The sequence below is a fragment of the Watersipora subatra genome, chromosome 1 (genome assembly GCF_963576615.1).
Source record: "Watersipora subatra chromosome 1, tzWatSuba1.1, whole genome shotgun sequence".
In the NCBI taxonomy this organism is placed as follows: Eukaryota; Metazoa; Bryozoa; class Gymnolaemata; order Cheilostomatida; family Watersiporidae; genus Watersipora; species Watersipora subatra.
In genome coordinates, this window is record NC_088708.1 from 77,385,166 (window position 1) to 77,410,627 (window position 25,462).

The 25,462-nt window shown below is 36.1% G+C and overlaps 2 protein-coding genes across 2 annotated transcripts in view; one reads left to right on the forward strand and one right to left on the reverse strand.

Moving 5' to 3' along the window:
• The first annotated feature begins 6,736 nt into the window (after nucleotides 1-6,736).
• LOC137398630 (U4/U6 small nuclear ribonucleoprotein Prp31-like) lies at nucleotides 6,737-14,653 on the forward strand. The gene is made up of 9 exons (XM_068084811.1): nucleotides 6,737-7,122; nucleotides 7,258-7,355; nucleotides 7,778-7,887; nucleotides 8,252-8,421; nucleotides 8,698-8,855; nucleotides 9,904-10,071; nucleotides 10,190-10,312; nucleotides 10,515-10,643; nucleotides 14,357-14,653. Exons 1-9 carry the CDS (start codon nucleotides 6,798-6,800, stop codon nucleotides 14,549-14,551), a joined length of 1,476 nt encoding a protein of 491 aa, XP_067940912.1. The 5' UTR covers nucleotides 6,737-6,797; the 3' UTR covers nucleotides 14,552-14,653.
• A 100-nt stretch (nucleotides 14,654-14,753) lies between these two features.
• The window catches only part of LOC137391796 (sodium channel protein 1 brain-like), a 38,675-nt gene continuing 27,966 nt past the window's right edge, over nucleotides 14,754-25,462 (reverse strand). Inside the window, exons 19-26 of the mRNA XM_068078335.1 lie at nucleotides 24,767-24,911; nucleotides 24,241-24,544; nucleotides 18,717-18,839; nucleotides 18,344-18,487; nucleotides 17,079-17,378; nucleotides 16,686-16,823; nucleotides 16,500-16,610; nucleotides 14,754-16,286 (exon numbers count right to left, since the gene is read on the reverse strand). Coding sequence (XP_067934436.1) covers nucleotides 14,754-16,286; nucleotides 16,500-16,610; nucleotides 16,686-16,823; nucleotides 17,079-17,378; nucleotides 18,344-18,487; nucleotides 18,717-18,839; nucleotides 24,241-24,544; nucleotides 24,767-24,911 — 2,798 coding nt within the window. The remainder of the gene's footprint in view (nucleotides 16,287-16,499; nucleotides 16,611-16,685; nucleotides 16,824-17,078; nucleotides 17,379-18,343; nucleotides 18,488-18,716; nucleotides 18,840-24,240; nucleotides 24,545-24,766; nucleotides 24,912-25,462) is intronic.

The window sequence follows — 25,462 nt, forward strand, 5'->3', positions numbered from 1 at the left end:
TAATTTTCATAAAGGTTCCAATGATTTATAGAACAAAGAGATTCATTTACTGTCTTTGAGTGGGATACAAGACAATGTGATTTAATGTTACCTTCAACTGGATTAACTGGCTCATTGCTTGATTGTTCTGCCTCTGAGTTGACAGGTGCTGTGGTGGCTTCTTCATCAATGCTTTTATAACTGTCACCAGTACTAGACATAGGTTCTGATTCTGTTGCAGCAGCTACATTATAACTATCTGTTTTCTTCCTACATGAAATGAAAGGAGAATGAACTTAGAAAAACTTAGAAGTGGATAGAAAAATGTCAGTAGAGCCAATCAATGAAGTTTTAACTGGATTGACACTTGCTGACAACATACATCTATCAGATATGCATGGTTGATGGTTAGTAGAGTTGGAAAGTATTGGTAGGTCTCAGTTACTGTCAACAAGTCAGTTAGCTCTCAGTACATGATAAATGATAGAAAAACTGATATCCATCTCAGTAATTTCACATTGCATTAGTCCGGATGGACAGGGGTCACAGACACTCACACACTGACTAGTCTTATTAAGTCAGCCAGTCCACCTACCTTCTGCTGAAGAGTCTATCTAGAGGACCTATCGTCTTTCTCTTCGGAGCTTTCTGTGGTTCACCTGCTTCTGCCATTATGAAGATCGCGGTGCTGGTTCTGAAATCAATTCTTAATCAACTTCTTTAGTACATTGCTCGAATAACCCACACGCAGCTCGTAGTTCAACGGTGTGCTCAATCAATGATCTCTTTGGGTTGCAGTTGTATTTGCAAAAAACACACTTGGTGATGAATGGGATAATTTAGACATCAATAATGCCTCTCGCGAAGGGCGTGACTTAGTGTTGTTACCACAGATACTGATTCAAAATGGTGGCACCCATAAGTGAAAATTTTGTGTTTCTTCAGCTTTTTAAAGATTTATTAAATCTTTGGTTAGGTTAAAATTCTGCAAAAACACCGTCGTGTAAGTCATGTAATTTATTTTTGAAAATCGGTATTTTATGAACTTGCATAGCTCAAACTTCAATTAATTTATTTGAACAAAACATTTTGTACACAAACATTTATTTACATATCTACTACAACAAAAAAACTACACGTGCAACCATGTACAATTATCCCTGTAGGAAATGCCTGGATGCATTCCTTTTGGTAGAGTCCAACGCTATAACGTAGCCGTGTGAGCAACCATAACGATCGTTTTTCTCTGTATATTCCAAGTATATTAAAAGTCCAAACAGTTTACATCACTTCTATCATCTGAATTATTTTTATTCTGATCAGACAAAAAATCAAACGATCGCAGGGTCAAATTTTTTATTTTACCGTTTTGAAGGTCGAGCCGATGTTGATTGGTTATCCCAACTTTTATTCTTCTCCAAAGAGGCGCAAATTCTTTAGCTTTTAGCACAAAGCAATGCCTCTCAGATAATCGTTTCACTTTTCAATTCATCGAAACATATCTTGTTGATTATATTCAAAACTTACTAGCGTGCATATCCTTTGTTTTACGTTACTAGGCGACAGCTTTATAAACGTCTACCGAAAGCGACATAATTTCGTTTCCCCAGCCAAAGGGTTAAAATCAAGTAAAAATGACATCAAATCCGGGATTTTGGGCCTCAAAAAATGGTACTGCCATGGCAGTAGCTGCAGTATAGGAGGATACGGTCCTGGTGTTTGGCATGCTGTCCGGTTCGACATTCTTCAACTCGTATGCACTAGACAGGAATGTGTGATTTTCTTCTCTTGGTAGATTTCTCATTAATACTACGTGTCTGATTTTGGTACGTCTGTCAGCAAGCGTATCTAGTTGCAAGTTATTGTGAGCTTCAGTGATGCTTTCCCTACCTTTCAGCTGACATGGATCTTATTGCGTTGTGCTGCACCATTTCAATGTCATTTTTTAAATATTCAAGTGAAGTATTCCAAACTGCTGCAGCATATTCTAGATACGGTCTGCAGAGACTAGGGTAAGTCAGAAGACGCGCTTTTTCAGGAACAGCATAAAGAGGATGCTTGAGCATGCCTAACTGGCGCTTAGCTTTCGAGTCCATGGATTGTATATGGTTGTTGAATTTCAGATTGGATTGTAATACCACCCCTAGATATTTTGTCTCTTGAACTACTTCAAGAGTTGTGTCATTAAGTAGGTAATCAGATTGTGGAGAGGAATGACAGGAATGAGTGGAGTTAAAAACTAACACAGAACACTTATTAATGTTAAACAACATACACCATGTCAGATCCCAGTTTTGTAAAGATTTTATATTAGTTTGAAACAATTTTTTTCTTGATCATTGTTGACTGGCTGGTAAAGTAGTGTATCATCAGCAAACTGACTGGTGCTACAGTGACTGCCTTTGGAAGGCCAAAGATGTATATTAGAAACAAGATTAATCCGAGAACAGACCCTTGTGATACACCTGAGGTTACTGGTAGTTCGTTGGATAGTATACTCTTGATCATCACTTTTTGTTTGCGGTTCAAGAGGAAATCGTGAATCCACATCAATATTTAGTTACTTATGTCTGGAAGCTTTGATATTTTCTGCATCAGAAGTTCATGGGGAACTTTATCAAAGGCATTTGCAAAGTCTAAAACTAAGACGTGAATCGTATTGCCTTTGTCTATATGCTTGGCTATTTCGTGATAAGTTCTGCATAGTTGGGTTTCACAAGACAAGCCCTTTCTGACACCATGTTGTCGATTGTACAAGACTTTGTCAAGTATTATACTAAGATAATGCAGTACAATATGTTCCAGTATTTTGCATGATATGTTAATTAAAGAAATAGGTCTGTAATTGTTTGGTTGATCAGTTGGTTCGTGTTTGTGCAAGGAAGTGACATGTGCTAACATCGTGAAATATAGCCGTCAAACATTTAGCTGTCATAACAGGGTCAATAATCAGGTACTCCTTACGGATTTTATCAGAACCGGGAGAGTTTCCATTTTTGAGAGATTTGAGTAGTTGGAAAACTCCATCAACGGAGATTTCGTTTTGTTTTGATGATCCTGTGTGACTATAGTCTGCTACATCAAGTATGTGTTGTTTGCAAAACTGAGAACTAAAAAATTCATTTAAAATGTTGGCACACTCACGAAGATTTTCTGTGTGAAAACCGCTTGCAGTAATAAGTTTTATGGGAGGTTTTGTGACTCCTTGTTCTCGTTTCAGTTGATAGAAGGGCTTGTTGTTTCCAGTTAAAAAACTTACAATGATTTGCGACAATATTGAACAATTTGCATCCGGATAAATAACATTTTCCTGTGTTTTTTAAACCTCAATTTTCATACCTTTTCGCCATTGGATTAGCACTCCGATAGCTTTAGTGCTCTCTGTGTTCACATTATAGAGCTTAAAGGGGTTCATCATTAAATTTTATTTTGGATTCTAAAAATCGAAGCTGTCAATAGTCTTATTTAAGTTTTTGTTGGCCATGAATGAGAGGCTTTTGGAATAGCTTTCAAGATCATGCATGATTTGATGGCAACGAGTGAAATCATTGCTGTATTTTCACAAGTCCATTGTTTGTTGATGCAAAGATTGTATTGTGATTTCAATTTGATAATATTTTCGTTAAGTGTAGCAATCTGTTATTTTTAGGTTTTGTATGCAAGGGCTGCAAACATAACTCACCACTTCCTCTGTTAGACTATTTCTTCCCTTTAGCCTTTTAATAAAACATACAGTCGTATTGTTTAGCATTTTAAAGATTGACTTGCAACAAAATTCACATTACAGTTATTTGGTATCAAAAGGTTCACCATGTTTTACTATGCTGTGTGAAAATTTTGTTACAATCTTTTTGAAAACATTTTTTTAACCAAATTGCAGAGCACATAGGTTAAAATATGTGGAAATGTGAATACAAGCTCTTAAAAAAGCTCAAAAACGAACAATTAATCACAGCCATCACGAAAACGCCATAGGTTGGAATCCCTCTCAAAACAGCTCAAATGTGATGTAGTTGAACACGACGTGCTTCCGTTTACACTTTCATACAATTTCATTCGTCGAAATATTTTCTCAAATATACTTCACGCATTCAATAAAACCATGTCTGTTGTCCTTACGCGCTTATTTCATTATTATTGTAATGCTGTCACTTTGACCACTGATATCTCAAAACCTAGCCTAAAAATCGGTTTAATTTTTTAACCTGAGCTCGAGGGTTGCATATTAGGTTCTCAGATAAACATGAGGAGCCTGTTGGTCAACTGTAATGGTCGAAAAATGCTGCGGAAATTGTTTGCGCCATTTGGCCAGAAATATGGGTTAAATGATCAGATTATGACAAGATGATAAGACCAAGCTGAAACGAAACTGTAAAGTAGCGAGCATCTATATTTGGTAAGGGCTTTTCGGTAGAACCCGAAGTGTTTGTCATAAACTAGTGCTACAAGACGTTTTATATTGAGCATTTTATTGGCCTTTCATTTCACGTGATGACATCATGTGTCAAAACAATAATCATGTCGAGTTGAGTATGTCATCAAAATAAAGGAATTCCAACCTACGGCCTTTTTTTAACTGTTTGTTTTTGAGCTTTTAAAAGCTTGTAATCACATTTCCACATATTTTAAACCTACAACACAGCAGAGTAAAACACGGTGAACCTTTTGATACCAAATAAATTTAATGGACATTTTGTTGCAAGTGAACCTTTAAGACTGTATATAGTTTTTTGTTTTACAAATTGCAAAAGGCGTGAGCGTATTCTAGCACTGGGAGACAGAGGTTGGTATAGGCTCTGAAATTTGCCTTTGAGAGTTTGAGAGAGATTGTCTCAATTGTTTGATCCAACCAAGACTTTGCAGTCCTTGCCTATCTCAGCAGATATGACTTGGTTAAGTTTAAGATTTATCTGCAGGCTCGCACTGAGTTATGTGGTGACAGCAATCACCGGCGGCTTCTTTTTTCTGATGTATGTGTATCTCTTAATGTTGTCATCTCACAATTGGACACAGTATAAGGCAGCTTTCATTTGACAGACCAGTCATATGCACCATCAATGTTGTTTAAAACTGTTGGAGCGTATGTTCTCTACAAGTCGTTATTTTTCTTATTTGCCATTGAATACTGTATCCAATTCAAGTCTACAGGTTATTTTTGAAGGCTCATATAGATGCATGAGTCTTATTGGATTCTTCAGCTGTCTCTGCCAAATTGTGGAAGGTCCAAAATAATTTGGTTTTACCGGTTTGTTTGAAACAAAACCTATGTTACATCTTGTGAAAGATTTTGCCTATGTGATGCAATATAATCCAACATCTCATAGAGTATGCGTTGAGTGAGCGTGTTTGCACTTGTGGTTTTGCCTCATGTTTTTAAATACATGCAATGACATCTGCTCTGTGAGCAAGATAGCGCTACAGATAATTTCATATCTCTTTTTATCTCTTTTCATATTTGTTTTCTATTTCAACAGACAAACTAGAATAGTAGTTGGTTAACTAAAATACCCTCTAAATGATATAAAACATCTTATTTGTCTGTCAAGGAAAATTTTGTTACAATCTTTTTGAAACCATTTTTTTCAACCAAATCCCTTCCCTCAATTCTCAATTAAACTATCGTAAATACTGTTTTTTGAATGCTCAGCTTGTTTTTAATTGAAACTGATGCTATAATTGGGCCTCCTTTTTCTATCTCAGTCATGCTGGATGCTCAAAGCTGATGACATCAACATACTGCTTTATAGTTTGAAAAGTGGTTTCGTTGGCTGCTGTTGCATTAGTGGAATTTGAAGGAAATATTTTGTACGTGATCCTTAGCAGCATCCAACCATTACTATCCCTATCGCTACCCTTATTTGAAATGTAAACTTTTTGCGTTTGATTATTGACTAAAGATTAAACTGTTTTACTTTGTAGCTGTTTTTTATGCTACCCAAGTTGAAACTGACACATGGTAGGGCAAAAGAAGAATTATATTAAATTGAATAGAATGCTTCATTTACATGCAAGCTCATTTCATGTTTCTTTTATGGACAATGTTGTTCATCAAAGGTTTTGACCAAAATATTTCTTCATCTATAATTATATTTCTTTTTGCTTGAGCGGTAATTAATTTGCAGCAACTCTCATTTTAGGTGTACAAAAAGAATTGTTTTGTTAAAGAATTTCTTAAAGCACTATACAAAATTGACTTAACTAGAGTTTCATCTGAAAGTAGAAGTACCAGAGAGTTATTTATTGTTAATTTAATCTTGTGGACTTACCGAGAAATAATGTGAAAGTTTTTACTAGCTAGTTAATTTTAATTGGTGAAATACCATGTTGACATGAATATATTTGTTTGAGTGATTTGGGGTGGATTTCTCATTGATTAATCAATCATCGAGTAATAGACACATGCTCATTTTTTGCTTAGCGAAATGTACAAGGTATGGTTTAGGTAAGGTAATGAAAAAGTTGTTACTCATATTAACTAAACTATATAAGTTATTACTCATGAACAATTCATCACATAGACATGTTATACACAGTTTATTTAGCAAATGAAATAACAACAAAAACAGTTATTGCCACATAAGCTCAGAATCTGTTTATAAAGGAAAAAAAACATGTTCATATTTGACCAACCATGCATAAAATGTTTCAGACTAGGTAAGCCTCAAACTAATTTCTTGACAGCTCAGCAAACAATAACCTATGTAATACTTTGTCAAAAATTTGTAAATTGACTGGATTTAGCTGCAATAATGTTGCAGGTCATTGTAAGGTTTGTGAAGAATCAACAAAACTAAGTTGGGGAACAAACAGTAGGCAGGATGTCGCTATCAGATGAGCTATTGGCTGATTTTGAAGATGAAGGGATGAATGTAGATGGTTCGGAGCAATTGAAAACTTTGCCGACTATTAGCGAGGAAATGGAAACTGAACACATGTCAGATATGCAGTCAGTTTCATCGGATCAGTCAGTTAGAAGTGTCGCCAAGCTTTATGACAGTCAGAAGCTGCGAGATGTCATGAAAAATATTGAAGTTTTTTCAAAGGGAAAGAGAGGACCAGTAAATGGGCCTGTTGAGTTGGATCCTGAGTATCAAGTCATTGTAGAGGCCAATGAAATTACTGTAGAGATAGCGGATGAACTAGGTGAGTGTCTGTTCAATGATCTAAAGTCCAACCAGCTACTAGCAACTTATTGTTCGTAGTAATCATTGAGATGAGTTTATGTAACCGCAACTTCAAATTGATTTTGGGTTTCACTAGTTGACCATGATGTTGCAGGGATCATCCACAAATACACCAAGGATAATTACCTTCCACGCTACCCTGAGCTGGACTCACTTATTCAACAACCCTTAGACTTCATTAAGACTGTCAAGGTCAGCTTTGCTATTTCCTGTTTAGTCATCTGTAGATCTTAAGGAATTCCCATGATAAATAGAAGTTGTTAGTGAAAAATACAGGAGTACCCGAGCATAGCCATTCTTCTTCGCTAAAACAGGACAAGCTAGCATAATGTTTTTTTAATGTACATGAATAGTAACAGGGTTGCCTGTATCTCTTATTCGTGCCAAATTTCTCTCCATGCGGTATTCTTTTCTGTGCTTATATTAAGTTGTGACTACTCATCACAGGTGTTAATAGAGACTTCTGAATCTATTTTCATTTTACTTGCATTGTCTTCTCTTGTCATTATCACATTTTATATTTACCGATATCTATGTCTATGTTTGACTAACAGCTTACTGTTAATATTTATCTCGATATCAAACACTTTTTTCATGTCAGTCTGTAATTTTAGATTTTAAAAAACAATATTCTAGAAAATTCCAAGCTCACTGAGATGCTTCAGGTATTTTTACCCTCAGCTACAATTATGGTGTTGAGCGTGACTGCGTCAACAACAACAGGGTGAGCATCTTTGGTTACTGTTTTACGTCTAGCTTTTTATGTATTTCTTTTTGTAGAATATCTAACCATAATAGACTATGACTTGTGTGTGAGTGAGGATCTAGAGTTGTCACGTATGCATTGTTTGACCTACGCATCGTTTGGTCTAAGGCTATAATTTTGACCTGTACACAGTCTTGAACTTGTGTACGATTAGCTCGTTTTTATGGAAGACTTTGTTGTTATGCGCTCTCCACAGGATGCAAGGCTTGGGTCTAGCCACATCAATTCATTCTTGTTACTATCAGCATTGACAGCTGATAGCATCTGATTAGCTGCTTGTTAGTCTTGGAAGCAGATTAAGGTTACTAGTTGGTGGTTGTAGGAAAGAGCTGAGTGAGGACGAGATGGAGAGAGTGAATGAAGCTTGTGACATCGCCATCAAACTTGATGAGATGAAACAACATATCTTAGCCTATGTTCAGTCAAGGATGAGCTTTATAGCCCCAAATCTCACTATTATTGTTGGTGCCTCGACTGCTGCAAAACTGATGGGTATGCTTTACTGGAAACGGCTAAATTAAATTTATCATAGATGTCCCATAGCGATCAAAAGGAGCTTTCTGTTCTCTTTGGCTGTCTGGTCACACTCGAAGAGTTACTTCAGCGCACGGTGTCACCAGCAGTCTTATTCTATGGGTTGTCTACACGAAGTGAATGGTTCTTCAACTACTTGAAGTGAGCAGAGTTCACATAGTAGCTAATGTAATATTCTATATCAGCTCACGCTGTAGCATTCCCGCTATCATTTGCATTGTCGTTAAATGATAGGCACCGCAGGTGGACTAACTAACCTAGCAAAGATGCCAGCTTGCAATGTCCTGGTGGTAGGGGCTGCAAAGAAGACATTGGCCGGCTTCTCTCAGGCTAATGTATTGCCCCACACCGGCTACATATACTATACTGATCTGGTGCAGTCAGTTCCTTCGGTGAGTTGTCACATCGTGTTTATGAGGTCAGCATTTGTTGTCTGTCGCTATTTGGTACATAGAAGAAGTACACCATGTCTAGCAAACTACAAGTGTATAAAACTGATTACACTAGTCTACAATAGTGCTGGGACGATATTACGATATTTCGGTATACCGTCGATATCTGATACCGACCGTACCGAGTGCTTTCTGTTTGCTGTATGTTAGTTAGTAATATTTAATTTTGCTGATAACAAAATAACCAAAAGCCTTTATTTGCAGGCATATTATCAAATAAAATGGAAACTGTAAAAGTATCCTGAATGCAAGATAGTAGTGAACAATTCATGTTTAGTTTGAGATTATTTATGTAAAAATTACAAGAAGATTTACATGAAATGATGGCTTCAAATAAGTAATGCAGAATAACTTATACAAAAATAAAGTGATTGATACTATATACAAGAGTTCAGGTCTGAAGAATAGATTTTCTATGAGTATTGATTGTGGCAAGATTGATCGTTATTAATAATTAGATGACTATAATATGGTCTGTACCATCTGTCTGTGTAAGTATCGTTGATGTTTACGTGATTAATAGTATTTTTCGGTGTTGTTTTGATTCTAAAATAAAAAATTTGCAAACAAAAGCATTGTTTGCAATAATTAATTGCAGAAGCTTCGTGTTTTTAACGATAAAAGTTGCCCATAAAGATGGCAGACAACGATAGAATGGCGTCACAAAAAAACGAAGGATATTCTATTCGATTTGATACCCGATTCTTCAAAGAATTATACTAGGTATACGGTATACAGATTCACTAGGAGTTGTTCTCTCATGGCAGCTTTTTCTGCCAGGTAAGACAACTCCGAATAACATAACCGATATTTCGATATATCGGTTGACTACGCCATCATATCGTACCGAAACGAATTTTTGATATCGTCCCAGCACTAGTCTACAATGGATTATCAGAGTGTACAGCTGATTACAAATGTGTACAGCTAGCTGCAGCCGTGTACAGCTGTTTTGTAGCACATAATATGTAGAGTTCATCTCTATTAGGATATGAGGAGGAAGACCGCCAGGCTTGTTGCAGCCAAAGCGGTACTCGCAGCTCGTGTGGACGCCAGCCATGAAAGTCCTGATGGAAAGTGTGGTGCTGACTTTCTCGCGGACATCGAAGGCAAACTGGAAAAGCTTCAAGAGCCTCCTCCGGTCAAGTCTGTAAAGGTAGGAACTCGTATTGGCTTTTCGCTAGCTCAGCTGACGGCTAGCTGTTCCACTTTATTTATGTTTGTGCGATATTATTAGTTCTTTTTAACAACTGCCATGATCGATCGTTGCTCAGGCTCTGCCGGCTCCGATTGAAGTGTCAAAGAAGAAGAGAGGCGGAAGACGCGCTCGAAAGATGAAAGAGCGTCTTGGAATCACAGAGATGAGGAAGACAGCCAACCGTATGAACTTTGGAGACGTAAGAGCTATGAGTCTATCAGTTCAATGAATGTTGAGTATAAGCTGCTGGCAGCGTTCTACTTGTTCTACAGTCTTGCTGCTTTTACGTATTGTTACATGAATCTTGTTATGTTATGTTATAGCCATCTGATCTGGTATCATACCGGATAAGTATAAGAGAAAGATTTCTTGTAATTGAAATCATTTCATTGGTGCTCTAGATAGAAGATGAGGCCTATCAGGAGGATCTTGGCTTTTCGCTTGGGAATTTAGGAAAGAAGTCAACAGGAAAGCTAAGAGCACCCATAGCGGATTCAAAAACTAAAGCTAAAGTGTCTAAAACTCTGCAGGTAGTGTATACTATACACTTGGTGAGTCTATAGCCTCAGAGTTTGGTCTGTTGCTGTGCACTCGGGGCGTGTATCAGAGGTCAAGTTGGCAGTCTTTAAGTTAACAAATTTCTCTTGACTTCAAGTTTCAGCTTATGGTCGCACTTGATCAGGGAGAATGTGCAGTCATAAAACTACTAACAATGTTGATGCTTAATCTAAATTGTGCTCTGAGGTTTTATATGAAGGCATTCAGGTGAGTTGTCTGCTCATGGGTGTAATAAGTCAACTTCTAAATATGATTTTATGAACAAAGGTTTGTTGACAAGTTATTATCCTTACGGTTTTTGAAAAGCAGACATTGACAGATTATACATACACTAGATGAATGCCCGGCGTTGCCCGGTCAATCAGAAGTCTTTGGACAGAAAGTTTGTTTTATATTTAACATAAACAACATTTACCATTCTAACTTTCAAACTACATATCATCAGAGCCGTGTAGTTTCACAGAGTCCCGTGACCAAAAACCGGAAACAAAAACGCTTGATTCCAAACAAACCCGATCGACATACTGATCTCTAATGGAATATTCATACCTCGCTCTCAACATCTCACTCTTTTGCATTTACTTAATTTTATTACAAGAAATCATTTGTAGTTTCTTGTAGGAAATTTTGTCCTTTTTCAAATGGTGTATAATACAACAATCAATTTTAGAGCGACTGCCAATGGGAGTAATTTGTGTTGGTTATTGTTGCGGCCTCTCCATTATAACTTATATAAAACAATAGTGGGTGCGGCGTGTTTGTTTGGAGCCGTGCGAGCTCCGATATGCGCATCTATTAGCAGCGAAACTCTGTGAGGTTATACAGCTCTGTACTGTCAGTCATATAGCTTTACAGAGTCACGCGACCAAAACCGGAAACAAAAACGTCCGATTCCAAAAAAAACCGATCGAAATACTGATCTTTAATGAAATATTCATACCTCGCTCTCAATACCGCTCTTTTTTGCATTTACTTTACGTTTTTACAAAAACGTTATTAGTAGATTTTTGTAGGCAATTTTGTTTTCTTTCAAATGGTTCATGATACAACAATCAATTTTAAAGTGACTGCTAATGGAAGTAGTTTTTGTTGATTAATGTTGCGGCCTTTCTATTATAACTTATATAAAAATAGTAGGCGTGGCTTGTTTGTTTGGAATCGAGCGAGCTCCCGTATACGCTTCTGTTGGTCGCGGGACTCTGTGGAACTATACGGCTCTGCATATCATGAGGCAATGGTTTTGTGCAGGACAACTAAATTAAAAATAAATAAAACAACTGTAAAGGTTTTCAAGCTTTTAAACTTCATATTATGAGAAAAGTATTTTTTGTGCAGTTCAAATGAATTGAGAAAAAAAATAAAACAACTGTAAAAGTTTTCTAACTTTTTCAAACAACTATAACTTTTAAATTTCATATCATGAAAGAAGTGTTTTGTTGAAATAAATTAGGAGAAATAAAACTGTAAAAGTATTTAAATGTGAAATCATTAGCAAGTAATGACTAAATATCTGTTTTGCTACGATTACAATAAAACATTATTTGGTATACAATGATATGTTTTCAATTCATTTCAGTTTTAGCATCATAAGGTGAACATATCGTATAGAGTGGTATAGAAACCCATAGTAATTATCTAATACAAACACCTCCTGGTAAATATCATAAAAATCACCATTAATATTGAGTAATAAAACGATGCTAACCTTCGTAACTATAATTACCTACAATAACGTTAGTATATTTAGTGGTTATGATCTACAAGAAAGTGTAACATTACAATGTACTATGTGCAGTCCGTACTGTGGAGAGTTCTTACCTTCGAGACAGACGTGTAATATAAATGAGACAGACGTGTAATATAAATGAGACAGGCGTGTAATATAAATGAGACAGACGTGTAATATAAATGAGACAGACGTGTAATATAAATGAGACAGGCGTGTAATATAAATGAGACAGACGTGTAATATAAATGAGACAGACGTGTAATATGAATGAGACAGGCGTGTAATATAAATGAGACAGGCGTGTAATATAAATGAGACAGGCGTGTAATATAAATGAGACAGGCGTGTAATATAAATGAGACAGGCGTGTAATATAAATGAGACAGGCGTGTAATAGAAATGAGACAGACGTGTAACATAAATGAGACAGGCGTGTAATATAAATGAGACAGGCGTGTAACATAAATGAGACAGGCGTGTAATATAAATGAGACAGGCGTGTAACATAAATGAGACAGACGTGTAATATAAATGCTGAATCTAACTTAAATGAAATTAGCTTACTCGAAAAATACTTAAAGGCAGTTTTAATATGCATATTATTAAACTTCAAACTTGCAACTAAAATTCTATCACTTGTCTGTTTGCGAATCCGTTTTTACCATAGCGAATAACGCTGAACTGAAATAGCGAGCAATGTGTATCTATTTCCGGCATTGTGGAAGGTATTTTGGCGAATCGCGTACGAACATTTTTATTATTTCGTTGTAATCAATACAACAATCGCCAAATTTTAAATTTGGGAGATATTTTTTGTTGATATCGTATGGCGGAAAACAAATTTGCCCTAGTATGGCGAGGACAAAAAGCATCGTATTTCATAGAGTTAGGCAAAAGAAATTTTATAACAGGGGCATCGTAACCCGGGGGCGGAAAGTATCAATTAATACGTCATTTAGCATGTGCAATCGGGAAAAGGGTATACAGTATATAGTAAGAGCCATGCAATCGTAGGAACCTTTGTAGACCTGTGGTTAAATGATTGGTTTACAAACTCGCTATTGCAATCATTGTGAGTTCAAATCCAGCAAGAAGTGAGCTTTTCATTTCAAGATTTTTATCGCTATAACTGGATAGACAGAATCACAGATACACGCAAACACTGAGATTTATATATATGGATTAGAGGTGGTCTCTTCTATCTTACCAACTGTCAAGTAGTTGATCAGGGCATGTTTTGTGTGCCACAGTCGCACCGGCAAATGTGTTGACTTCAGTCGCATCAACAGAGTTTTTTGTTTGTCAATAAGGCTTTCCTCTCAGAGCTACACTGATTTTTCTTTTTTGTTGAGTAACCATTTGACTCCTGCACAGCACCTAAAAGTCTTATCCCAAAATATCTCTGACTTAACGCACTCAAGCTATAGCCCTAAACGATGTGTCACATGAGAGTTCTGTGAGGGATTTTAAACTTTCAAATTGTCTACTTCCGGTGAATTGAGAAGTGCTCCTACCAGACTGAACATAATCACCAGCGATTGATTAGTGCTGGGTTGAAAATATTGTTCCAGTTACATGAGTAGTAGGTAGATCACCTTGGCCTTTCACCTAGTACAGTTTTCTCATTTGTTGTTCAGCTGGCGTATACCTATTTGATTAAAAAGTTTTTCGGCTTGCTGGTAGGTATCGTTAAGGGAAATCAAGTTAAAAGTACACTAACCTCACTGTTATCAGTATCTCATGTAAACTGATTGCATGCCAATCAGTCCTGCAGGCTTCAAACTTAAACTACTCAGGTTTCCTTAAACTACTTATTTGTAAACCCTTCTTGAGTCACTCACATGCTCTGCTCACGGCTTATGCTCTCAGACTATTCCTCTTATTACTCCTCATTTCCTTTCATACAGAAATGCTTTTCAATATTTTTTGTTGCTGATTGGACAATTACGTTTGTAGCAAAAGTTAAACAAGCAGCAGACATGGGGTGGTAGTACGACAGTTCGAAAGCAGATTTCTGGTACTGCCTCTGTGGCCTTCACCCCCATGCAAGGTCTAGAGATCGTCAACCCTGGTGCTGCTGAACAGAAGCTAAAAGAAGCGAATGAGAAGTATTTCTCCAGTACAGCAGGTTTTATGAGTGTAGCCAAGTAGCTTTGTCCTTCTTTGCTCATTGACGGACATGTAAATACTATAGTACACCTGCGGATACTGTATGAAAATTATATTTATATATCTGTAATAAAAATGTACGCATAGTAATAGCACTTTGTGTAATAGTTATACAAAAATATCTTTGCACATAGATTGCATGAGACAGCTAGATCACTGGAAGACTATCTGCTTGCTAGACTAACTAGGTGTGTTTTGAGATGTCCGTGACATCTTTGCGCGACTGTGTACTTTTTGTGCTCTTTGTTGAGTCACGTCTGATCGAAAGCCGACTACCCATCGCGCTGATTCGATCTTTTACGTTATTGTACATCTCACTCATTCTCCTTGAAAGGCCCCCGTGTGAAGTCGTTTCAAGTGCTAGCTCTCTGATACGTAAAATGTTCTGCTTCATTTTATGTTTTCTCCACGCTCTTTGAAGCGTTTTAGCTGCCACGTCTTCTTTTTTTCGTTGCATTGTTGTAGTGAGAACAACTGCTGTTTCTCGATGGGGAAAGGCTTCTTTATACTTTTCACTAATCTGTTGCTGCAGCTGCTCATTGGCCATCTTGTGCTGCTCTGTCAAATTTTTCTGGTCTTCATGTTCTGTGTGAAGCAGTGCTCTTTTCACGAGAGCCATGAGTATGTCGAGACAGTGCACTCGGTCTCCCACCCTTATCGGTAGGTTGAATGAAACTATCGCCATACTGTTGGGCTTAGGCACACCGAGTGGTGGTTCTAGCTTGTCTATGAAGTCGGAGAGACTCTCCAGCTTAATGAATTGAGTCGCATGAGGGTCGTAGTTTTCCCAAATGGTATAAAACATATCAAAGTCATCCTCGGTGATGCCTATTTCCTCCTGCTCGTGCGCCTGGGCAAAGTTCTCTAGAATGATTGCTATGTACATGTTGATGATAACCATAAATGTAATAAACAAATATGTGATAAAAAATATGACTGCTTCTACCTGATTGCTGCAGTCACCTTTGCTGTCGGCCTGCGGAACGCCAAGACTGTCAATATAATGTGTGCTGTTGCAGTCCGTATCTTCCATCAGTGGATCGAGCACATCATTCCAGCCCCCTGATGTAGATAGTCGGAAGAGCAGCAATACGCTTCTGCCGAATGTCTCAAAGTTGGTTGTCTCTGTAATGGCACCCCTGTGCCTCACATTGCTAAAGAAAGTCATGCCTACTATGGCAAATATAAACATAAACAAAAAGAGAAGCGTCGCGATATTAAATAGTGCTGGCAGCGATATGACGAGAGCAAATAGAAGTTTTCGAATACCTTTTGCTGCCTTTACGAGCCTCAGAACTCTTCCAATCCTAAATACCCTGATGACCCTCAATAATGTTGGTGAAATAAAAACATTACTCAGGTCAAGTTTCTCTAAGGAAATACCAATGATTGACGCAGTAACTACAATGAAGTCAAAAACATTCCAAGCTCTGCGGAAATAATGCGCTCGTAGGCCCATGATCTTAATGGCTGCTTCGACGACAAATACTGCGGTAAAGACAATATTGATGATGTCAAGGACTTCTGTAAGGAGTGCATAGTCAATATTAGAAGTGCTGTAGGGCAGAAACTCTCCTTCAAGGGACATAGCACCGTGTACAGTTTGTGGCTCAAACTCTATCATCATAGCCACCATATTTAACAATATTACAAATGTTATGCCGATTTCAAATTTGGTGTCATTTGCTATATCATAGAAGAACGCCTGCACCTTCGTCTGCAATAGACAGAACACTGATATAAAACCAGCCAGATTAGGTCAACCATTAGCAAATTTAGCAGACATTAGTGTATAGAGTTGCTTTATTTCAACAAGAATGCTGCACCTAATATGTGCATCTTTACCACTTGCCAGAGTGCTTGTTGATTGGTTCAAAAGATATTCTATGAAGTTAAAGAATTTAAATTAGTTAAAGAAAAGTCCATTCACCTTTGGCCTTCGTATAGTTTTTTGTGGCTTTTTATTGCTTAGCTTTTTCATGGTATTGTAGTAATGCCTTTGAGTGTCGGTCAGAAACATGGCGAGATAACTTCCATCATACTAAAAGATACACCATTTGATAGCAGATGCCATACACTGAGAGGCTAATAGATCACTATTGTTTTGACCTCTAACCTTTTTTTTGAGTACATTGAACTTGTCAATGATGACACCTATGAAGAGGTTGAGTGTGAAAAAAGCACCAACAATGATGAAGACCACAAAGTAGAAGTACCAAAGGCCAGATAACTCCCGACGAGGCTGTCCACCCATCTACAACAAATAAGTTATAATAATGCAAATCAAATGTATGTTATTTGCTCTTTCTACTTTGAATTGATGTCAAATCCCCAAAAAGTTGAATTCCTTTAACATTTAAATTCTGGCTCAAGGAAAGAACATGCAAGGTTGTATGGCATATATAAGGCAGCCCTGATTTCAGACTACGCACGTTTAAGTGATGGGAGACTACTGCAGGTAATGTTGGTATGCAACGTTTCAATGTTCTTCTGTGCTTTCACTACTTACAGCTTCATTACGATCAATAGCTGATCTCATCACCTCCATCCATCCTTCAAATGTCGCTGTTTGGTATAAGGCTAAATAGCTGGCACCGACATGATCAAAGTGAATGTGCGGGCGTTTCCAGGTGCCATCCATAAGCATGCAGAGCTTAGCCCAATGCCATTGTCCTAAACTTCTGTTTCCAAGTAGGGGAGCGAGTATGGTGTCATTGCAGTCTGTTAATGTTGGAGGGAACCGGTAGCCAGTAAGGTTTGCTGGTATAGGTACTGATGAACAGTCATAATCCTCAAGATAGGTCGGCACCTACAAGTCATATAGATACTGATGAAGTCATAATTCTCAAGATAGGTCGGCACCTACAAGTCATATAGGTACTTATGAATAGTCATTAACCTCAAGATAGATCGGCACCTACAAGTCATAGACTACCTCATCTCAAAGTTAAATGAGTTTTTATGTTAAATTTTATATCAGCTAGTAACATAACTTTGCAATGAAACAAGAAAAACCTATCTACGATTGTATAGCAGTTTGTGTATGATTGTATAGCAGTGTGTGTATGACTGTATAGCAGTGTGTGTATGACTGTATAGCAGAGTGTGTGTATGACTGTATAGCAGTGTGTGTATGACTGTATAGCAGTGTGTGTATGACTGTATAGCAGTGTGTGTATGACTGCATATCAGTGTGTGTATGACTGTATAGCAGTGTGTGTATAACTGTAGACTGTATGTAGAACTTTGTATTGGTATTACTAATCATCAACAAAATAATGTTTTTCATTACATGCAAAAAGAAAAACAAAATTAACAAACAGAAATCAAGAAATATTGACTGAGTTGAACAAAGATTTTTAAAAGTTGGTAATCTAATAGTATTGCGGAGGAGTCGGAATAGTTTATTGAAGGTTGTAGTAACAAAAAGTTCATAAATTACTGATAAACAAAAAACTGTTAGCCTATTATTTTCAGAATCTACATAAAGATATCTTTCTTATACCCAGTGACACACATGCGTGTATAAGGATTAATTTATTATAAACTCATACTAAAGGTGAGGTGGTACTTCCTCACTGCAGTTCATGTTGATTATAAATCTATATTCATACAATATCTTCAGAGACACCGCTTGTCAGCTACTAAACTCAGAAAGAAACAATTCTCTATTTGTATATGCGTCCCAACAAAGTATTTATTCTCTTTGAAGTAAGACATGACTTGGATCGGGATGGAATAAACGTAAGAACATACTTGCACCCAGCTACTCACCCGAAGTCCATCAATTTCGCACTGATGGAATCTTCCTCTGAATGCCTGCACTCCCATGATCACAAATATAAGCCAAATAACAATGCAGACTAGGAGGACATTTGCAATCGCTGGCATAGCAAATATCAGTGCATTCACTATGATCTACAATGTCAAAGAGGGTCTGTCAGCCATGTAACTCAGCCACAACACTTGCTCCACTCCAAAATGATCAGTTCAAAATTGAAAAAGATTTACATAAAACCTAAACTCTTTTTCCTCCAAGCGTCTTCAATATTGAACATGGTTTTTATCTTTTTCTGCAGAGAGTAATATTCATCTTACTAGCTTCAAACGAGCCATGAAAAAAGATATTGCTAATGCGGACACTCACGGTCATGCTCTGCCAGCGAGAGACGGCCCTCAATGGTCTTAGAGCTCTCAACGTACGTATAGCCCTGAAGGCTGAAATATCTATCCCATTCGAATACATTCCAACAATATCTGTTATAGAGACCTGGAAAGAATGGTTGTGGGCTCATAATTACGAGTAGCATTTGACCTGATTCTTTTTTTTCTCGCTTTTGGCTCTGCTATTCTAATCATATAAAATATGTAGGATGCCTATATGGATACACTACTATATATATATATGTAGGATGTTTATATGGATACACTACTATATATATATATATATATATATATATATATATATATATATATATATATATATATATATATATATGTAGGATGCTTATATGAATACACTACTGTATATATATATATATATATATATATATATATATACATGTATATATATATATATATATATATATATATATATATATATATATATATATATATACATGTATATATGTAGGATGCTTATATGGATACACTACTATATATATATGTAGGATGCTTATATGGATACACTGCTATATATATATATGTAGGATGCTTATATGGATACACTGCTATATATATATGTAGGATGCTTATATGGATACACTACTATGTATATATGTAGGATGCTTATATGGATACACTACTATGTATATATGTAGGATGCTTATATGGATACACTACTATGTATATATGTAGGATGCTTATATGGATACACTACTATGTATATATGTAGGATGCTTATATGGATACCCTGCTATATATATATGTAGGATGCTTATATGGATACACTACTATATATATATGTAGGATGCTTATATGGATACACTACTATATATATATGTAGGATGCTTATATGGATACACTACTATATATATATATGTAGGATGCTTATATGGATACACTACTATATATATATATATATATATATATATATATATATATATATATATATATATATATATATATATATATATATATATATATGTAGGATGCTTATATGGATACACTACTATGTATATATGTAGGATGCTTATATGGATACACTACCATATATATATGTAGGATGCTTATATGGATACACTACTATGTATATATGTAGGATGCTTATATGGATACACTACTATGTATATATGTAGGATGCTTATATGGATACACTACTATATATATATGTAAGATGCTTATATGGATACACTACTATGTATATATGTAGGATGCTTATATGGATACACTACTATGTATATATGTAGGATGCTTATATGGATACACTACTATATATATATGTAGGATGCTTATATGGATACACTACTATATATATATATGTAGGATGCTTATATGGATACACTACTATGTATATATGTAGGATGCTTATATGGATACACTGCTATATATATATGTATGATGCTTATATGGATACACTACTATATATATATGTAGGATGCTTATATGGATACACTACTATATATATATGTAGGATGCTTATATGGATACACTACTATATATATATGTAGGATGCTTATATGGATACACTACTATATATATAAGTGCAGCAATTATGAACTGCAATATCTATTTGATTATACAAAAAGCCTTTAAATATGCACATTTATCAAAATGTGTCACGTGAATCTTTATTCCAAGTATGACAACTCTTTTGGTAGTTCTAATCTCGAGGCAACATGCGCTCTCAAAATTTCTCGTACACTAGTATTTTTTTCTATTTTCCAATGTACATAGATATAGATGGCCATAAACATAGACCCTACATACTGATAGATATAGATGACCATAAACATAGACCCTACACGCAGATAGATATAGATGGCCATAAACATAGACCCTACATACTGATAGATATAGATGACCATAAACATAGACCCTACACGCAGATAGATATAGATGGCCATAAACATAGACCCTACATACTGATAGATATAGATGACCATAAACATAGACCCTACACGCAGATAGATATAGATGGCCATAAACATAAATCCTACACGCTGATAGATATAGATGACCATAAACATAGACCCTACACGCTGATAGATATAGATAACCATGAACATAGAACCTACACGCAGATAGATATAGATGACCATAAACATAGACCCTACACACTGATAGATATAGATAACCATGAACATAGACCCTACACACAGATAGATATAGATGACCATTAACATAAACCCTACACGCTGATAGATATAGATGACCATAAACATAGACCCTACACGCTGATAGATATAGATAACCATAAACATAGACCCTACACGCTGATAGATATAGATAACCATAAACATAGACCCTACACACTGATAGATATAGATAACCATGAACATAGACCCTACACACAGATAGATATAGATGACCATTAACATAAACCCTACACGCTGATAGATATAGATGACCATAAACATAGACCCTACACGCTGATAGATATAGATAACCATAAACATAGACCCTACACGCTGATAGATATAGATGACCATAAATATAGAAATTCCACTGTCATACAGCCCACGACCAAAGTGATATTGGAAAAAAGAAAGGGTACTGATGGTTGAGAAATGCAATATTAGCAGTCAAATAGGATAACTGCAATGGTAGCTGTAATGTACTGGGTGTGGGTGTTATTATATACAACAAATAGCAATAATGAAAGGAAAAGATTATATGTTTATATCCCTCCTCCTGCAAAAAGAGAAATGCAATATTGGTCAATATTAGAAGTAAAATGCACTGATATTATTAGAACAACCAATATTATTAATAAAGTACTAATATAAAGCCAATGCACAATTTTGTTTACATTTCAAAACGTCATAGCTATCAATATCACGAAGTTGTGATATTTATATAGAGTTTTAGAAAATCTGTACTACGTAGTCATTGTTCTGTAGTCATCCAAACTTATAATTAATAATTGTAATAATCTCATAAGAAAATGAAAAAATTGAAATCGGCAAAAATGAAATGATTTCTGTACTCCTATGTTAATTGCCGAAACCTTCGACAATTCGACACTGCTATAGACTGGTGAAAAGCGCACGTTATTTTTTCGCGAAATGCGCACGACTTGATCGTTCTATTATCTGTCGACCGCCGTTTCAATTTCCGGTCTTAACTTTTATTAAACCAAGCTTTTCAAGCGTTTTGTGACGATTTTCGGCCAAGTTAATCTGTCTATTTGTGTATAATCCGATCAGATGGGTAAGTTTTAAGAGAATTTCGACAATTTACAAAGACTTGGTAACATATTTAAATAGGTTTGTATGTGTTTTGTATCGTTATTATACTTTAACTAATCTACAAAACGATGGTTAAATTTGTTGATGAAATTTTCAAACAAGGGTTCGTCTCATTGTTGATGAATAATTTTCGTAAGTTGTGTGCACATGCATTTATCATAAAAACTCCCTAACTTCGCATCCACTCGTTTGGTTCCACGAACAAACGAGCGGATGCGAAGTATGAGAGTTTTTATGATAAATGCATGCGCACACAACTTACGAAAATTAATCATCAACAATGAGACGAACCCTTGTCTAGAAATTTCATCAACAAATTTCACCATCGTTTTGTAGAGTCGTTAAAGTATAATAACGATACAAAACACATTTACGCCTATTTAAATATGTTACCAAGTCTTTGTAAACCGTCGGCATTATCTTAAAACTTACCCATCTGATCGGATTATACACAAATAGACAGATTAATTTGGACGAAAAACGCCACAAAACGCTTGAAAAGCTTGGTTTAATAAAAGTTATTACCGGAAATTGAAACGCCGAGCGACAGAGAATAGAACGATAAAGTCGTGCGCATCTCATACAAAAATAACGCGCACATTTCACCAGTCTATAGCATTGTCGAAGGTTTCTGTAATTAACGTAGGAGTACTGAAATCATTTCATTTTTGCCGATTTCAAAGTAACTGACATTTTAGGCTCTTGAGTACTTCGGTATTCTAACTGATGTATAACGCAGTGTTAGTAAAGGAAATGACGATGATATTTTTTTCTAACGATTCTTATGAGATTTTAAGATTATGAGATTATACTTATGAAATTATAAAAAATATGACGTTTTTAAATGTAAACAAAATTGTTTATTGGTTTTATATTATTACTATATTAATAATATTGGTTAACCTAATAATATCAGTGCATTTTACTTCTAATATTGGCCAATATTGCATTTCTCCTATTGCAGGGGAAGAGATATAAACATATAATCTTTTCCTTTCATTATTGCTATTTGTTGTATATAATAACACCCACACCCAGTACATTACAGCTACCATTGCAGTTATCCTATTGCACTACAGTGCCATTTGACTGCTAATATTGCATTTCTCAACCATCAGTACCCTTTCTTTTTTCCAATATCTCTTTGGTCGTAGGCTGTATGACAGTGGAATTTCTAGATATAGATATATTTATATCTAGATGTATAGATATAGATGACTGATAGATAGACGATAGACTGATAGATATATAGACGCTGATAGATATAGATGACCATAAACATAGACCCTACACGCTGATAGATATAGCTGACCATAAACATAGACCCTACACACAGATAAATATAGATGACCATAAACATAGACCCTACACACAGATAGATATAGATGACCATAAACATAAACCCTACACGCTGATAGATATAGATGACCATAAACATAGACCCTACACGCTGATAGGTATAGATGACCATAAACATAGACCCTACACACTGATAGATATAGATGGCCATAAACATAGACCCTACATGCTGATAGATATAGATGACCATGAACATAGACCCTACACGCTGATAGATATAGATGACCATAAACATAGACCCTACACGCTGATAGGTATAGATGACCATAAACATAGACCCTACGCACTGATAGATATAGATGGCCATAAACATAGACCCTACATGCTGATAGATATAGATGACCATGAACATAGACCCTACACGCTGATAGATATAGATGACCATAAACATAGACCCTACACGCTGATAGATATAGATGACCATAAACATAGACCCTACACGCTGATAGATATAGATGACCATAAACATAGACCCTACATGCTGATAGATATAGATGACCATAAACATAGACTCTACACGCTGATAGATATAGATGACCATAAACATAGACCCTACACGCGGATAGATATAGATAACCATAAACATAGACCCTACACGCTGATAGATATAGATGGCCATAAACATAGACCCTACACGCTGATAGATATAGATGACCATAAACATAGACCCTACACGCGGATAGATATAGATAACTATAAACATAGATCCTACACGCTGATAGATATAGATGGCCATAAACATAGACCCTACACGCGGATAGATATAGATGACTATAAACATAGATCCTACCTGATCTAATCATTAGATTTGAGCTGCACACAGCAAGTCTTAAGCTTTAAAATTTGGTCATACCTTCATATCTTTCATAAATGTACCTCTAAGAGGTGAAAAAGTAAACTTACACAGACAATGACGAAATCGAGAATGGACCAGAAACCAGTGAAATACTTCAGGAAGCCGAGGGCAAACATCTTTAAAATCATTTCTATGAAAAAGAAGCAAGCGAACATCATGTTGAGGTAGTCGAGAAGCTGCACTAGCTCGGGTTTCTCATGTAGGTAGATGTCCTCAAAACACAAGGCTATCGTACTGGCCGCAATTAGGATAAGAATGAAGGCTTCGAATGCTTTATGTGTCACTATTTTAGCACACAATACACGGAAGTTTCTCCAGGTCGGACCACAACAGTTGTCTAGTTTTGGATTCCTAAAATGTTAAAGTGACTGAATATCAAATCATGAACTTTTATCTGCAATCTTTGGTAATTCAATTTTCGACAGAGAGAACCGAATGAAACACAGAGTAAGGTTGTACGAAACACCAATGTTTCACAGGTACTTACTATCTAAAGATTACAGAAATTGTCCAAAAGATATTGAAAGCCTTCACAATTAGCTCCACTTTATTCTATACAACATATAAACTCACTTGTAACACGCATTGCAAAAGCAATTAGGTAGAACTATATGCCCGTCAGCCGCTACCATTTGCTCTTCATCGTCTTTTGATATCGTCGTTTTTGCCTCATCTTCCATCTTAAGACTTAAAGACCTTCCTTCTACATTGTCTTCTACTGCAATAGCCAGAGTTTTGCCACATATTTGAATATGTAAAATATGAAAACTCTTTTCTTTTCCGTGATTGAGTTATGTAGACAAACTTGTGGACTGTCCGGCGCTGCACAAGCATTAAAAATCGGCTTATAAACAGTGAGAGATAATGTAGTTGCCGATCGCTTGCCATTAGCCTGGCACATTGCCAATGGCTAATTTGAGTAAGCTTGCTAATAAGAGCCGTGAGAGCAAGCATAAAATTACGCTGCACTGTAACGGAAAGCGTTAGCGTATTTTTACCCACATAGCGACATATATTGCCCAATGAATTGGTAGGGTATAAGCCTGGTATTTGGGAAGTTTTGAGATCAAATTGTCTGCGATACGGACTTTTCATTCCAATATTTTAATAGCTATAGCTGGACAAACCAAACTACACAGACACAAACTTTGAGATTTATATATACATGTATATAGAAAGGCAATGAAGTATCGAAAGATGACTTTACTAAAACCTTATTAACAATGCTGGAAGGTATTGTGGCTGAGGAAGTTCTGCCGCAGCTTCATA

Bases quoted from the DNA above. Each gene is read 5' to 3' on its own strand.
- LOC137398630 (XM_068084811.1), top strand. From the start codon at position 6,798: ATGTCGCTATCAGATGAGCTATTGGCTGATTTTGAAGATGAAGGGATG. The intron at 7,356-7,777 runs GTCAGCTTTGCT...CTGTAATTTTAG, and splicing joins ACTTCATTAAGACTGTCAAG to ATTTTAAAAAACAATATTCT. The intron at 8,856-9,903 runs GTGAGTTGTCAC...CATCTCTATTAG, and splicing joins TGGTGCAGTCAGTTCCTTCG to GATATGAGGAGGAAGACCGC.